Consider the following 16,979-nt stretch of genomic DNA (forward strand, 5'->3'; position numbering starts at 1 on the left):
TAATTGTTTTTGCACAACTTGCTTTTTTTTTTATAATATATATAACACGTGCACAATGAGAAGTTAAAAATGGCATTAAAGCAAAAAAAAAATAATAATACAAGAACATGGTAAAATTGTATAAAAGCTTATTTTTTTTATTTTTTTTATTACTTATTATATCACTTTAATTTAAATCTTTTACTTCATTTCATCACTCTTTCATTTCAACTAAACAATCCTCTTTTATCTCTCTTTCATTTCTCACACTCTGGTTCATTTTTTTCCCTTACCAACCAAACACTATCTAGTTATCTGTAGTCTAGGTGACACATAATAATATTTATAATTAATAGACATAAATTTGTTTTATATTTTTGATAAGTAAGTGAATTTTATTTTAAATCCCTAAGAAAAAAATTATGTTAAATTTTTAATAATATAATAATTTTATTTTTAATCTTTATTATTTTGTTTTAGCCCTTCTAATGTATTGATTTTTTTAGTTTGAATCCCTAAAATATTTAAATAATTTGTTATCAGTGTCTATCAAATATTTTTCAAAAACACTAATACAAAATGAATAAAATATTATAAGAACTCAAATAAAAAAATGGATATATTAAAAGGACTAAGACAAAATAATAATAAACAATATTTTTTTGTTTTATAAAAGGCTCAAAAAAGAAATAAAGAATCTAAAATAAAATTCACTAATTTATCTAAAATATATTTAAGCTATAAAAAAAAATTAACTACGTGTCTCATAAAAACCGGTGGAGACTATATACTAATTTTAAACCATTCTTGTCATGTAATTAATGGGCTTGGGTTTAGTGAAATAAATTAGTCTTTCATAATATCACAAACTAAAATTTGAATCCTTCCACTATATACTAATTTAAAACCATTCTTATCATGTAATTAATGGGTTGGGTTTAGTGAAATAAACTAATCTTTCATAATATCATGAACTAAAATTTGAATTCCCACTAAAAAAAATATCCCCATTTAATGTCTCATGGGATCTTAACATAATTGCCTTTGCAATAAATAGAAGAATTTTATTTATTTTTGCCATGCGCCTTGTTCCGCACATTGTCAAACCACTTTTATTCTATATATAAGCGACATGGGCTATTAGGCATGGATGTGACAGGCTCATTATTTGCTAGTATTTCAATGGGAATATATAGGATTTAAGATAAAATGAATAATTAATGAAATTGTGGGATGAGTATAGCTAATTCCACTGAACCAAAATCATTATTGGTTGGGTGACTCAAATGGGTTCGTCGCCCAGTCTACTAACTAAATGGGCCTACTGGTTTTAATTATAAAGAGAACCAAAAAATAGTTAAAGTACTATAGCTAGGTTTTTCTATTTGATGATTTTGAAGTATTACTCTTTTTTTATATATATTATTTGCTTTTTAGGTGACTTTGGTAAGGAATAAGTTTTTCATGTCCGAGAATTATAATTCTCAGAAATGAATATTGGAAATTATGTTTTCTGAAAACGAATAAAATTTATTTGATTGGTCATTCAAAATATTTAGATAAATTTTCTAAGAATTGAAGATTTATGTGATATTTTTACATGTTTATTAGTTATTTATCACATTAATAAGAGAGACATGATATTTTTACTATAGAGAGAAAAATTAAACTCGAGAAAGTAAAATTCTCACATCTCTTTTTGTGGAAAACTTGTTAAAAAAACATTCCTAGGAAACATTATTTCCTAGAAATCTTATATTTTTTTAAACGAATATCAAACATGAAAAACTAAGATTCCCAGAAAAGTCAACACTTCTCTCTTATCAAACGCCTCTTTTAAGATAATGCTTGTGGTTACTGGTTGTTTTTTTTTCTTCTTTCTATCATTCACAATCATGCTTCTCCAATGTATCATAGACAGTTCTTAGATATAACATTTCATAAACAAAAAAACTATTTTTGAATGAATTATCTCAGACAGCCTTTCTCAATGCATGCAGCACAACAGGCTTCATGGCAAAACAGGAGAACTCACTTCCCTGAACAAATCCTTATTTCTAACTCAGAGCATCACAAAAATTTACTGGCCAACTTGTTCTAGTGATCTCAGCAATCAGGACTTTTCCTTCTTTCATTATTAGCAGATCTCATGAACTCACAACCTGACCAATTATTACAGTGATATCATCAAGCTTTCCACCTGTTACAATAGAAAAAAAAAAGTGAGGTCAATCACATGTAAGGAAAAAAAAACAAAAATTTGTTTTAGAATATATTTTCCTGTTTAAGTGAGTTATGAGCCTAATTCAATCCTAAAAAATCAGTGTAAGTTGAGGATTACTCTTCACTTATATAGTTTATCTTGACACCATCTTTAATCGATATGAGATTTTAACATGTCTCCTTTTACTCATGGCTACCTGCCACGTGAGACTTTCAACACACCCCCTTTATCTAAGATGACCACAATTTAGTTGGCTTTTCTAACAGAAGTCTAGTTATAATCTTCTTTCCTTACCTTAGACCTGGCTTCCAACGAATAAGGAGAATCAAAATTTGAATCTATTACATGTCTGCTTCTGCTTGCCAAGTTAGTTAATGCCTCTGCTAGCAATAAAGTAAATTTCAAATAAGTGAAAACTCATGATCATTAAGATTCATCAAGCTGATTAATCAAGAAGACAATACCAGCCTCTGCAACATCTTTGTATCCAACAATGGTTGGAACAATTTCATGATAAAAAACATTATCAAAAATCCCATCGAATCCCATGACAATTGTGTCTCCTTCTATCATCTCGACATTGCATACCTGTTTTCCTGCAGAGGTTAGTAAAAGAAAATATAACAGAAGAACCACACTTATCTCAACTAGAACATGAGACTATCCCCTTTGGAAAGTGGTGTATTAAGTTCTGACTCAATAAAGCCAAACAATTTTTAAAATGATACTTAAAGCACAAATCTTGGAGAGAATACATAAGCGTGGACAATGATAAAGGTCCAAAGGAGGTGTTGTGCCCCCCCCAAAACCAACAGTTTGACTGACATGTGAGCTCAAAACGCAATTGTAAGAATACAAATATAGTTTTGTAGTACTGGATTTGTCTAAGAAGTATATTAAATATTTACAGACTTGTTTATGTTAAAGTTGAGTAGAATTGATTCTGATAGGATCAATTTTGAGTTGTTGAGCATGATTGCGATGTGTGTCTAAATTATCTCAACCTTAAATTTACATTGAGAATTTGAGACACATATTTTTCATTAGCAAGTATAAGAATTGATTTTCCAGTGCCAAAAGAAGAAAAGGAATTAGTTATTTGTCTTGTCTACTTTTCTTCCCCCGATAACTACTAAATATGAGCTATTTTTTATAATAAAAATATATTAAAAATATTTTTAAAAATATTTATTTAACAGTTATTTTTGACTTAAATGATAGGAATTGATATTTTTCTTATTTATGGCTTGCAGATATGAAAATGAAGGATTAAAATAAAAAAAATCCAGAAAATATAAAAAAATATAAATAAGGAAGATTTTTGACATCAGGCCCAACTCTATTCCAGCAACTATAAAAAGGAAGTCAAGCCCAAGTCCACTCAAATGGCTATAAAAAGGGAGTCAAGCCGAGGAGAAAAGATACACCGAGTCTTAGAGCACTCTAATACACACCTAAAGTCTGAAAACTTTTTCTTAGGAAATTCTTTCTTCTCTTTCATCATTTTCTATTCCCTTTTTCCATCCCTTCTCCTCCATCAATTCCTGTACCCCTTTTCTAGTGTAAAGCCCCTTATGACAATGAAAGGTTAAACCCTTAGTTAGGGTATGACAAGCTTAAAAAGCCAAAAGATGTATTGTATACTTCATATTTATCATTGGAAACATGTATTTTCTTTCCTATTATCCTTTCGAAATACAAGGAAGGTCTTGCATGCATCTGTTTTAGAAATTAGTCGCTCGACAGAGGGTAATTTCTAACAGAACTAAAAGGAATGAGTATCTTAATAAAATCATTGTCAGACATAGAGTGATTGCATTATGTCCATGCATCAAAGCAAACATCTAGAATTAGAACTTCATGCATCTTATCTATTAATTCTTCTCAAAGACATTTGAGAGATAGGTAGGTAAGATAGGCTTGTCATCTTGAGACATCTGGAGCAAGTATTCTAATAGATGTGGGTAGGAAAAATTTACCTAATTGATAGAGAAAAATCTCAAATAATACATCTTAGGCAAATAAGGCATGTTAGGTCCTAACACTCTCATCTCAATCAATTCCCTACTATTTCTTTTGTTTTTTATTAATAGTTATTATTTTATACCCTATTCTTTTAAATTTATCTTTTATACCTTATCTTATCTCTTTCTCTTATAAATTGGAAATTATCCAACACAAGTACAAAACAAAGTTCTTGTGGAAATTGACACTCGGACTTCCGAGTACTTTACTACTTGAGACAAATTGGTACACTTGCCAATGAGTTAACACCCCCCTATCCTTGTTAGGACTATAGGAAAGGGAGAGTTAGTTACAACAATTAAGATAATGATTAATTAGGGGGTTAATGAGTGAAATAAATAGGAGGTTTTAAGGGAAAATGATTCATTCTAGCTTTTATCATCCGTAGTTTGAGTTTTTGCACGAGAAATTCTCTCTAAAGACGAACTCTTGAAGGAGAGATTTCTCTCCTATTTTCTCTTCTTTCCTATCAATTCAATAAAATGTTTCTTTTCTCCCATTTCTATTATTTGGTTCCTAACACCCGCCTCTCTCTTCACTGAGGCAAGTTCAGGACCAGAAAAAAGAAGCCCAGGCATGACATGGACTGAGCAATTTGACATATGAAACAAAGTTTTTCAAAATAGTTTAGAAATCTTGTATAGTTTGAAGAGTCAAAACAAATAGAGTGGAAGGGGAAAAGAAAGTTAAAAATTAGTAGCAATGATTGTGGTACCGCTGCATCAAGGTATGTTTGGCCAACCTTCTTAGAGCTTAGTTGGAATGGACAGTCAAAGTAGTGCTATTGTGGAGAAGTGGAAAAAACACATGACCTGGAAAAAAGCACATTAGGAAATTCAGGTTCTCAACATCGGAGAAGGAATCGAGTGTACTGGAGAAAGAAAAGGCTAGAAACTAAAATACATTGAGCAAATTGCCTTACATCTTTTAGAAATTATTATTATTAGATGAAATATAGGGAGATATAAAATTGGTTGGATGATTAAGAAAGAACCAAAAGAGGAAAAGATCACAGGTTCGATTTCTCTTTTTAAGAAAAACTAACAAATTAATAATTAATATTAGTTGATAAAAAAAATCAGATGAAATCTAACACATGATATTTTACCATTATGGATGAGTCTTAATCCTCAATCCCCAACATTAGCAATCTTCAGAGTCCCATTCTTCTCCAGCATAGCAACGATGCTTCTTAGACAAAAACACAAATGAGGTATTTAATGGTAGAAACATCTAAAATGCAATTCAATGTTTGGTCATATTTCTCCAAATTGGCAATCCAAATAAAATAGGATACACTTACACAGTAGCTGAGCCTCTGGAGGAAGTAGCGGCATGTGATTTCCTAATAAGAATCTGAGGATCATAGTTCACCTGCTAAATCCATCAATATTCAACATGTTTGTGTTGTTAGCAAACAAGAATACATGCATAAGAAGCATTCTTATTGATATGCTACTCAAAATGGAAAGAAAAAAAAAGTTTAAATTTTACAAATGAATGTACTTGGAAGATAATTCTAATTTAGTAAATTCCTCATCAGAAAGTGTGTTTATGTTATGCTACCTCCTCATCTCCTACAAAATTGGAAGCATTAGCAAGCAATTCACGAGGGAACAACGATGGATCCACGTCCTCCTCAGCCCAACTACAACACATAAAAAGCACCAATTTTAAGACAGGTTTTGCCACATCACAAAAGACAAATATCTCAATATGAAGCAACACAGCACCATTTAAAATTAATATAACTAGTTATCAAAAATTGATTTATTTATTTATTCTGGGAGTTCTTTATTATTTGTTTACAAGCCATCCATTGTGCAAGAATCATATAGTAAGAAAGTAGCATACCCAGAGACAGCAACAGCAATAACTCCCCCATTATAGTTGCTCACAAGGAAAGCATCTTCCCCACCGGTGTTAAGCTTTAGAAATAAAAAAAAAAAAAAAGAAAGACCAGGACTTAAACAAACAGAACATGTTGTGTACTTGTGTATGCTTACAATGATGTTATTATTCACAAAGAATTGTTTCAGTTCAGTTGGATTGTTTTGCCACTACCTTTTTGGATGTGGAATGAGAAATCATTGCAGCCCTCAACATGGGAATTGCCATTGTTTCCCGCTTCAACCTCAAGCACCCGCTCTCCTTCACACACTGCCACGAAAACCAACGTTTATCATCATTTTCATCTTGCCAACAACTATAACAACTATATTAAATTAATATTCAAAATGTTTTCAACAAGCACCAGTGGTCTAGTGGTAGAATAGTACCCTGCCACGGTACAGACCCGGGTTCGATTCCCGGCTGGTGCAGATTGTAAATATTTTTTTTATCCCGAAAATTAAAAATGCGAAAAATATATTTAAAAAATCTTTCGTTACTTACAACATTTCTTTCTCCTCTTCGTCTTCAACTCTTAACTCATCAGTTTCAAGTCGCAGAAATGAACGGTGGCGCCTTTGATTTTATCGAAGGTAAACAAATCTATTCATCAGTTTTTTTTTCTTTTAATTTTTTCGAAAAAAAAAATGTTTAGTCGTTTTTGTTTTGTGATTGATTACGTTTTCGGTTCTTTGTGAGCAGAAAACGGAAACGGGAGCGACTCGGACTCGAATTCTGATTACGCGCCGGAGTACTACCAGCCGATCTCCGCCGTGGAAGACAGTGGGAGTTCGGACGACGAGCAAGACGGTGAATTCCGACACCTCCCGAACGGTTTCGCCGCGCACGGCGTGGTGGAGAACGGGATCTCGTCTCTGGATCTGAACGACGTTACAGAGAAGAGCAGCAGCGACGAGGAGGAAGAGGAGGAGGAGGAGAGGATCAGAGAGTTGTTCGAGAGATCGTTGAGAGAAGACGAGAACCGGCGGAATGCACCACTGACGGCAGAGAACGCGACGAGAGTTATGGAAGCGATGCGCGGAGTGTCCTTTGCCGGAGTGGTTCCCGATTGGGCTGGTCAAGATGCTGATGATAGATGGATTGATCAGCTTCGCAGATTGAGACAATCGTCGAACACTTGACGGAAAATTAGATACTCAATTAGGTGCGATGTTTTTTTTTCCCCTCCAGTTTTTAACTTGTTATTTGGATGAAGATTTAGTTAGAATTTTGTGCTCGAAATGTGTTGAAATTCAATGCGTCTTTGGATACCAAGCATAATCAATTTTAGTTCCAAAAATCCGGTGAAAAATTGAAAAATTAGAAGCAACAAAGAGTTGATTTGGCAATGTGAAAAAATAAGCTAGGTGCAATACTTGAAAATTCTTTCTACTAAAGTCATGTTTGCCTGTTTGGGTGTAGTTTTTCACATTAGAAGTATTTAAAACCGCGATAAAACAACGTTTGGTTCAACGTAATCCACGTTTTTCGATCCAATAGTATAGTTACTTTTCTCTGTTTGCTTTGTTTTGCTGCTTTGGAATGCATGAACTGATGTTTGGAGCTCTGCAAATTGCAAAATGGCAAACAGAACACAGTAAAACCTTGTTTCTTCTAATTATTATTAAGCCTGTGTAAAAGGCTAAAAAAACTATATTTGGTACAAAGAAGCATAAACATAATTAACTCCGAGACACATTGTCTAAGATTACAAAAACAGAAAAATTCTAGTGCCGAGTGCAATCACTTATCTAACTCGTGAATTATAATTTATAACATTTTAACTTCAAAACTGGCATTCAAATCTGACTGGAGCTGCTCCTTGCTTTCAAAGTTTCAAGTTCCATGCATTCTCCTGATTTAGCTAACGCACATTCTCTCTTGAAAAAAATGTTATAAATTAGTTTTGTTCATTCGAACACTAAGGAGCAAGGTCCCACACACTAGGCCCCAATATTTTCAATATCAGCACCTTTGTCCGTTCTTTTGATGATTCCAGCAATAACCTGAAAAATGAGTCCAGAAAAACAAACATCAGCAGATTCATAAAAGCTAGAGGACTCGACTAACAATGCTAATAGCAGTTCCAAAATATAGTTAACAAACAAGAATCGGTTATCAAAGGCACAATTTAGATAAGCTTCTCATCAATACTTGAAAGAAAACAAAATAAAAAGGTAAAATGAATCAAAATTCCCCAAAAACTAGCTTATGCAATTCAACTATTTTAGAAGTTCCCTCGTTTAACTTCTCCAAAAACTGAAGTGTATAAGCTAATTTTAACTGGTAGGAAAAGTTTTATTCACTTTACCTATTCATTTTCTTCTATAAAATGCTTATTGAATTTTATTTCCAAACTGAACCTAAATTTGTATATTTATTACCTTTCCGGGTCCGAGTTCATAGCTTTTCTTCAGACCCTTGGTTAGAAGAGTCTGCACTGTTGTTTCCCATTGAACAGGTGAGGTAACCTGCCAAATGCATAACAGGTGCAATTATTTCCCATTCATGTCTTCTTGTTAGATTGAAACAAGTATCAGTAACATACCTGGCATGCCAATATCTTCTTTATTGAGTCAGGATCTGTATGTGGCTGTGCATTCACATTGGAGATGACTGGTATTCTCGGGGTTCTGATTTCTGTTGTTGCCAATGCTGCTTCCAACCTTGACACAGCTGGTTTCATAAAACTAGTGTGGAAAGCACCAGCAACAGCTAGGCGCACCTGCCACAGAGAAGCAAAGGCATTATTTCTTTGAGGAAAGGTGGCATTGGAAAATAGAAGATTAGGGGCAAAGTCATACCGTCATTCGAGCCTTGAAAGACTTTGCCTTGGATTCCAGCACTTCTACTCCTTTTAATCCCCCGGAGACAGCATAGTTTCCCTATCAAAAGACAAGCATTCCAAACAAGCTACTGGTTATATATAATCTAGAAACAGATTTTGCTTAAGCTTATAAAAAGGTAGATTCACAAGAACCTTACTGGGCACAGGTAATTGGCAATCTGAACCTTCTCAGCTTCAGGAACTTCCTGATTGGCTGCATCACACAATTGTTGGACCTTCTCTGAGTCCAGTCCTATCACACTAACCATAGCACTTTTAGCAGCATTAGCGGCATCCTGGATAAAGAACAGAAGTTATTTCCCAAGATAAGTTGAAGTGAGACAAGAAACTAGACCAGGTACCAGATATTGCTTACCTGCATGGCCTCACCCCTCAGTTTGACCAACTTGAGTCCATCTTCAAAGCTTAAAAGTCAAATTAAATACATGGGATCAATGGCATATCAGTTAAGAGAAAGTTGAACCTCAAAAAAAACCACTCACAGAACAATTTAGTCACACAACTCATGTTCAAAATTACAGAGGTTAGATAATTATTCATTTACATATTTGCTGCAAGCTGACAAAGAATAGTTCTAAACTTCTTAATTCTTATTGATGGATTCTTTTCCCATAGGCTATAAACAATAATTTATTGCAATGTACTAATGAGATTTGAAGCAAACAGAAGATCTTAAAGTCAATGATTCACATTCATAAAACCCATGGTTGGTCACTCACACACTATTCACTAGGTTTCCTTAATGGTTACTAAACTATTTGACACAGAAGTGTTGTGGCAAAAAATGAAAGGGCACATATGCCATAGTTACTTATTATGCTTTTATTGAGAAGATTTCTTGATACGTTGGAAAAAATATGAAAAGAAAATGAAGAAATGAAAGGGAAAACAATAGAAAAGCCATTGTAATAAATGGTAGTTACTCTTGGTAACTCACCTAAAAGCCCCAGCAAATGCCAGAGCAGTATATTCTCCCAGGCTTAAACCACATGTAACATCAACTGAGTCAATAATCTGCTGACCTGATCACGCGCACGAAGTAGCTCTACAGCAGCAAGACTTGTGACATAAATAGCTGGCTGAAGAAGCAGAGAATCGGATGGTAAACATTGCATCTATGGCAATCTTTACAAACAATAGAAATTTCATCAGTAACAGAGTTATGTATTGATGCTAGTTTGATATCATAATCTGTTAATAGCCAATACATCTGTTCTGTGTTTACTTCAAAAAGAATCTTGGTTACAATGGCAAAGGATGTCTAAGGCCAGGTGAGGAGGGAACTGGATACTGAAGAACAAAGTGGAACAGGTGGGATTTGACCCCGTTGGATCAAGTAGTTCCATAATGACTTAGTGCCACTTGAGTTACAGCTATAGGGGTCCTCGTTCCTTTTGTTAACAACAAAGATTTTTTGACATTTGCATATTTTTTAATTTGGCAAAACATAATAGCTAAGGGCACAGATTTAAAGAAAGTTTTGAACGGACTCTGAAGTAATCCACCTGAAGTATTGTTGTCGTAAGAACCAATAATGTGAAGTCTGGAATATGTAAGATCTGTAACCACAACAACAATTGTATTGGATCGAATGTCTTTGAAATATAGAGATGACAGTAATATATATACTCTAGCAACACATTTTTTAACACATACACTTTACTATTTATTAAATTATGTAATAAGAAAAAATACTGGTTAAATAGAAAGTGAAACTTACAAAAATTTGTTATTAATAGAGTGTTGGAAAGAGTATATTGTTATATAGCATTTCTTTACACTATTTTTAAACATTGAAATTTATTAGAAATTATAATTTTTTTATGGTTTTCACTTTGCTTATTTAACAAGTTTCGCTAATTTTACAGTTTTTATAAACTTTATCTTATAGAGAAGCGTATGTGTTGCTAGCACTCTTAAACCAAATGAAAGAAATGTAAATATTAAAGGTGGAGCTTACATTTTTGTCCATCCAATGCACAAACAATATAAGTTCAATATGGCCTCTTAAGCTCAAAGTGAGGCTAAGGGTTAGTCCCTCTCTGAGAGGCATTCGCCAGAAATGTAGAACAATCCAAGTGGAAAAGAATTTGAGAACGTAGCCAGTAATAACCATGACAATCAATGGTTCTAAGCTGGACCAACCAGAAGCACTCATGGCATAGAAATCAGTGTATGATCCCACAATAATGAATGAGAATGGTAGAAGAAGATCAGCCATAATTGTTTCGGTCTTTTGTACAATTTTTGCTCCCACACGAGGCCCATCTGGAATTACCAGGCCCAAAAACACTGGCCCATTAGCAATTGCTATGCCAAACATGTCAGTTAAGAAGCCCATTACAAGAGCCCCTAGAAAAATTGCAACCACAAAGGACTGTTGCACAGGGTGCCCTTCTGGAGTATTATTGTTATTGATCCATATCATAGCGGGCCTAACACAAAACATAAGGAATGCCATCAAGCCCACAAAAGAAATCATATACCATAAGGTATTGATCATCTTAGTTTCTCCTTGACTTGATGCCTCAAATGTCATGATACAAAGCATACCAAATGAGTCACCAATTAATGCTATGGACAGTGCACTTCGACCCATGTCTGAGTTTAGAAGGTTAAACTCTTTGAGGATGTGGTAGAGAACAGGGAATGCTGTGATCCCCAAGTAACCTGATATTGATCCTAGTGAAGGAATCATGGCCATTTCTTTGTCCATGTTTTTTCTCATGCATAGTGCCACAACAAACACTGTCACCATGGGGATTGTTATGCCTATGAATGCAGTTGATACGTGCAACTTTCCTAATTTTCTTAAAAGAGTTGGATCTATCCTCACACCATAGATGAAAAGAAATAACATGAATCCCATTATTCCAAGATTGTGCATTATGAATTGGGTTGAGTCTGTCATCATGTGTCGTTGGAACCATCTAGATTACCCCAAAAAGGAAGGCCCCACAATCATACCACCCTTCAAACACACATACACATGTGAAAATTTTATCAACATTTGATTAGATGGTAGCGATAATGAATCTATTTATTATAAAAGTAACTCTTTTAAAGTTAGTTATTATTCTCAGCATTTTAAGAACAACGTGTTTTATATATATATATATATATATATATATATATATATATATATAAGGACATAATATCACTCTAATATTAACAATGTGATGAATAAATGTAATTACAAGATGGAGGAAGCGGCTTACTATTATTTGAGATATGATTACAGGTTGTTTGAGGGGCTTAAGAAAAACTTGGAGACTGTGAGTGATGAGAGTATTTAAAATGAGATTGAACATGATTAGTGAGAAGGAGAGAGCTAAAGGATTGTCACCATTGAAGATGCCAACAGGATGAGAATGTTGAACTGATTGACAAAAAATGGGGAAAGAAATTGTATTGTTGTTCATAGTAACGTCAACGATGTTTTGTTTGCAGCCAACTATGTGTTTGTAATAACCTTGTCATGCATGAAGCTTTCAGAAAATCATGCTCAAGCAAAAAATCACAAAAGAAAAAATAGGCACAGAGAGAAGGAAAGGAGAAACATTATACTTACATAATTGTTAGTATTTAGTATGAAATAAATAGTTCTAGTATAAATCATATATACCAAGGTCATGTGTTTTAATTTTATTGTAAAATATTAAATAAAAATGCAAATTATTATTTTATTTTTTTTATTCTGAAAATAATATTTGATTTGGCGGAAATCATGCATTGTGTCTCTACATTACAAATTCTTAAGATCACACATTTTTTCACACAATTTTTTTTGAGAGGATTTTCGCACTTAATTATACCACTATAAATTACACTATTTAACTCTCATATAATCAACTACAATGTTATATAAAATATGGTTTTTTATTGATCCATCTTCAAATTATAATTACATCAGTTTTATTAAAATTTAAAAAGAAACTATGAACATATTATCAAAGAGGTATTAGTTTGATATATTTTAAAAGTATATTGTCTGTTTCAAATTTTAATGTATATCAACGGAGTATTAATAATTTTATTTTAATATATGATTTTTAAATATGATAGAGTGGGACTTTGTGTAAGAATACAATGCACAGACATTGCACATATTTGTATATTTTATATTAATTTCACAATTTTAATTTTCATAAGAATCTTTAATTTTAAATTTTTTTATACTATTAACCAATTAAAAATCATTATAAATATATAAGTTTAAAATAATTATTACAAAAAATATTAATCTTACGATACACAAGAATCAATGATGATTACATAACAAACTATGTAAAAACAAAAACTTATACTATCCATACATTTTAATTAAATTCTTAATTTCATGCATGATTTCCGTGAAGTCTTGGACACTTTTTTAAGTATATTGTTTGGCTAATCATATACAAGCTTATGCATAATTTTTTTTTATATATATGCAAGTTCATTGTTGGTCGTCAAAATTAAATTTCTTTGAACATTATCGATATTATTTAACAATTCTAATATTAAATTTTCTTGAGAGTGATTAAACCTCCTGGTTTGGTCTGCTTCAAATCAAAGAATAAAAATGCCATTTTGCAAACTTCTATTAACTTCTAAATTTAATATTTTTTTTAATTATTGTGATCATCCCTGGATCCCATGAGTAATTTTATGAACATCAAATTATAGTGAAAAGAGTAAAATGCCATGGAGAGACCGCAAACATGGGTCCCATGATATAAATTCTGAGACAGTCTTAGGGCCCCTAAATTGCAATCACAGTAGGCCCATGAAGAATGAATTTTCAGCAAAGCATAGAGATTCAGAGGAATTGAATATGGTTCAGCTCAACTTTAGCCGCCAAATGTCAGGGTACAGAATTTAAAGCCTTGGATGGTGGAACCCAGATTTTGTAATAATGATATAATTTTTTTAACCTGTGCAACTTTTTATATATTAACCTTTGTTAATGACTCATTTTTTTATTAATTTTAATTAACTAATTGATTATATAATTCTTTTGAAAAAGTAATTGTTTCTCTCTTATTTATTTTATAGATTCACTTTGATATAATCTTTCTTTTCTCATTAAACTAATAATAATTAGTAAACTTAAAAAATAAATAAATGAAATAATTATTTTTTATGATAAATCAAGATTAATATTTATTACCTAAAATGCTGAAAACAAATTTTAGATAAAATTTATATACCATTTTTTAACCGTGCAACTTTATTTTCTGCACTTTATGTAACAAAGGTTAATCATGAATCTTTTTTAAAAAATAACTATTTTTGTTATTCTTTTTGTAAGTTTACTTAAATTAAAACTTTTAGTAATCATTATTAGTTTAGTGGAAAGAGATATTACATTTAAGTGGATCTATAAAATAATGAGAGAGATAATTATTCTTTCTAAAAAATTTACAATTAATTAGTTAATTAAAGTTGGTTGAGAGTGGATGCAACTTTGCATAGGTTAAAAAAATCGATAATGATAACAACACAAATATGGAAAATGTTACCCTATATAAAATTATGACTTAAATACACTTTTCCTTCCTACAATTTAATGTTTTTCTCATTTTTATCCCTATAAACTTTTTTATTTTAGTCCTTACAAAATGTATTTGTTTTATTTTTTGTCATAAGATGCTTTGGATAGGGTTTTCAACAGTAAAAAAAGTGTTTTAAAGAGTGAAAAATATTATCCAAAATATTGTAAGAATGGAAAACAAAACAAACACAGTTTACAAGGACTAAAACAAAAAAAAAATTGTAAGGACGAAAATAAAAAAAAAAAAAACTAATTTTCTGGAATGAAAAAAGATATTTAAGCCTAAAATTTTCTATGCCTAATATAAATTTTTAATTATAAAGATATGGAAAATGATATTGACATGGAGAATGTGAGTTATCATCCATTTCGATAAAGAAATAAAATAAATTATATATATATATATATATATATATATATATAAAAGGAATGGTCCAATTACATCTAGTAACTTAAATAATTATTATATTATTTAATAATTTCATATAAAATATAATTTTTATAGATACTAACAAATGTTGAAATGGACAATGTGATTTAATGATAATTTAACAATTATTATACCGTTAAATTATTCTCCATTCAATCTCAAATATGAGGAAAAAAAAACATGTCCTGTTAACAAAAAAAAAGTTAGTTAACCATATTTAATTGTATCAATTTTAATTAAAAAGTATTTTTTTCAATTTATCCTTAATTGGAATTTGGTATAAGAATGAGAAAAAATTCTTTGAAACTACCATATCAATTAAATAAAAGATATTTTAAACATAATAACATCAAATAAGATTAAATTAGTTAAAATTTTATATCAAATTTTGTTAAAATTGAACATCAATAAATAAGTAATTAAATGATTTATATTTTAATATGTTTTAAAAAAAATTATATTAAATATATTTTATATGCAGCTGAAGTACATTATTATATATGTGATACATTATGGTAACACTTACATTCTAATAGGATGTATTAACTTATTTTGAGAATTATTGGTATCCATTACATTTTATTCTAAGTATTAGGTTTGAAAATATTAGCAAAATTAGAACGATAAAGAAGAATTATGAATTCAATAGTGTTAACTGTTAACATTACTTTCAAGGTAGAAATTCATGATAGAAAGTAATCAAAAATCACTAAAGGATTGTTTTCCCTTAAAAGTTTGAGCCATTGATGGTCAAGATGATTCATTTTCATCCACCATAATCATTTTGGCCTGTCACTTTGCCACTGTCATCCAATGCCATCCTCCAATGTGCAAATTAATTACTAGTTGGATGTTCTCATAAGATATCAACATCATTCAATAATTCAATAACAAAATGGTACTTTTCCAAAGCATTTGATCTCCAAAATCTATATTGAGAGTATTTTTAAAACAAGTGCTACAGTTCAGAAAAAAATTCCATTGATTATTATACATTATAGTGTGTAATGAATTATTAAATTTTGATATTTTATCTTAAAAATTATCGTAAAGTGAAATTTTTTTATTATGTCCGTCTTAAAATAAGTATTGTATTTGGGAGAAAATTTTGTCCAAAAATAAATATCGCATTTGACTTTTTAATGTAACATTGATTATTTTTCATCAATACTTCTAATAAATTTTACTTTAATTTTATAATCTACTATTAATATTGTTATCTTTAATTTATTTAATAAGATTAATTTTGTAAAACTATCACTCTTTTTTATCTCTTAAAACAACTTAGAATGACACTTCTTTTCAAACAAAAGAACTATCATATAGTAATAAATTAGTATATCTTGAAAATCTTATTTTACTGTATAATTATTTAATATTTTATCATCATGTTCTTATTAGGAACACCATGAGCTACTAGAATAATCAGTATTTTATCATAGAAAAGCAGCGAGTTTAAATAATATTTTATTTCTTACCAATTTTATTTAGATTTTAATTTTTACTAATATAATAAATTGTGCCTTGTACGGATCTTAAATTTATAATTTACAAATTCTTATATTATTATAATTTTTAATATATTTGTAATTTTTTTACTTCAAATATATATATATATATATATATATATGTCTATGTGTTCACACATGTGTGTATGTGTGCATAAGTGTGCATATACTTATAAGTATAATAGGTATCCGTTAAAAATTAAATTAAAAACAAAAAAAATTGAAGCATATGGTTACACTAAAATAAATACTTTTATAACATATATTTCCAATAAAAAATAAATAATTTTGAATTTTTATATTTATAAGAATTCCGATGATGCGCCGGAGTACTACCAGCCGATCTCGTCTCTGGATCTGAACAATGTTACAGAGAAGAGCAAAGAAGACGAGAACCGGCGGAATGTGTCGCTAACGACGGAGAACGCGATGAGAGTTATGGAGGCAATGTGCGGAGTGTCCTTCGCTGGAGTGGTTCCCGATTGGGCTGGTTGAGATGCTGATGATCAATGGATTGATCAGCTTCACAGATTGAGACA

The 16,979-nt window shown here is 31.0% G+C and overlaps 1 protein-coding gene, 1 non-coding gene and 1 pseudogene across 2 annotated transcripts; 2 read left to right on the forward strand and 1 right to left on the reverse strand.

Moving 5' to 3' along the window:
• Positions 1-1,689: 1,689 nt before the first annotated feature.
• Positions 1,690-6,389, reverse strand: LOC114375272 (annotated as a pseudogene).
• An 89-nt stretch (positions 6,390-6,478) lies between these two features.
• TRNAG-GCC lies at positions 6,479-6,549 on the forward strand. Its single transcript has one exon. It is a non-coding gene; the product is annotated as a tRNA-Gly (tRNA).
• Positions 6,550-6,566: 17 nt separating this feature from the next.
• On the forward strand, positions 6,567-7,399 carry LOC114375688. The gene is made up of 2 exons (XM_028333540.1): positions 6,567-6,711; positions 6,821-7,399. The coding sequence occupies exons 1-2, from the start codon at positions 6,585-6,587 to the stop codon at positions 7,258-7,260; spliced, it is 567 nt and encodes a 188-aa protein (XP_028189341.1). The 5' UTR covers positions 6,567-6,584; the 3' UTR covers positions 7,261-7,399.
• Positions 7,400-16,979: the final 9,580 nt, after the last annotated feature.

The sequence above is a fragment of the Glycine soja genome, chromosome 11 (genome assembly GCF_004193775.1).
Source record: "Glycine soja cultivar W05 chromosome 11, ASM419377v2, whole genome shotgun sequence".
In the NCBI taxonomy this organism is placed as follows: Eukaryota; Viridiplantae; Streptophyta; class Magnoliopsida; order Fabales; family Fabaceae; genus Glycine; species Glycine soja.

Excerpts from the sequence above, each read along its gene's own strand:
- LOC114375688 (XM_028333540.1), top strand. The coding sequence starts at position 6,585 with ATGCGAAAAATATATTTAAAAAATCTTTCGTTACTTACAACATTTCTT. Across the intron at positions 6,712-6,820 it reads CGCCTTTGATTTTATCGAAG|AAAACGGAAACGGGAGCGAC; the intron begins GTAAACAAATCT and ends CTTTGTGAGCAG.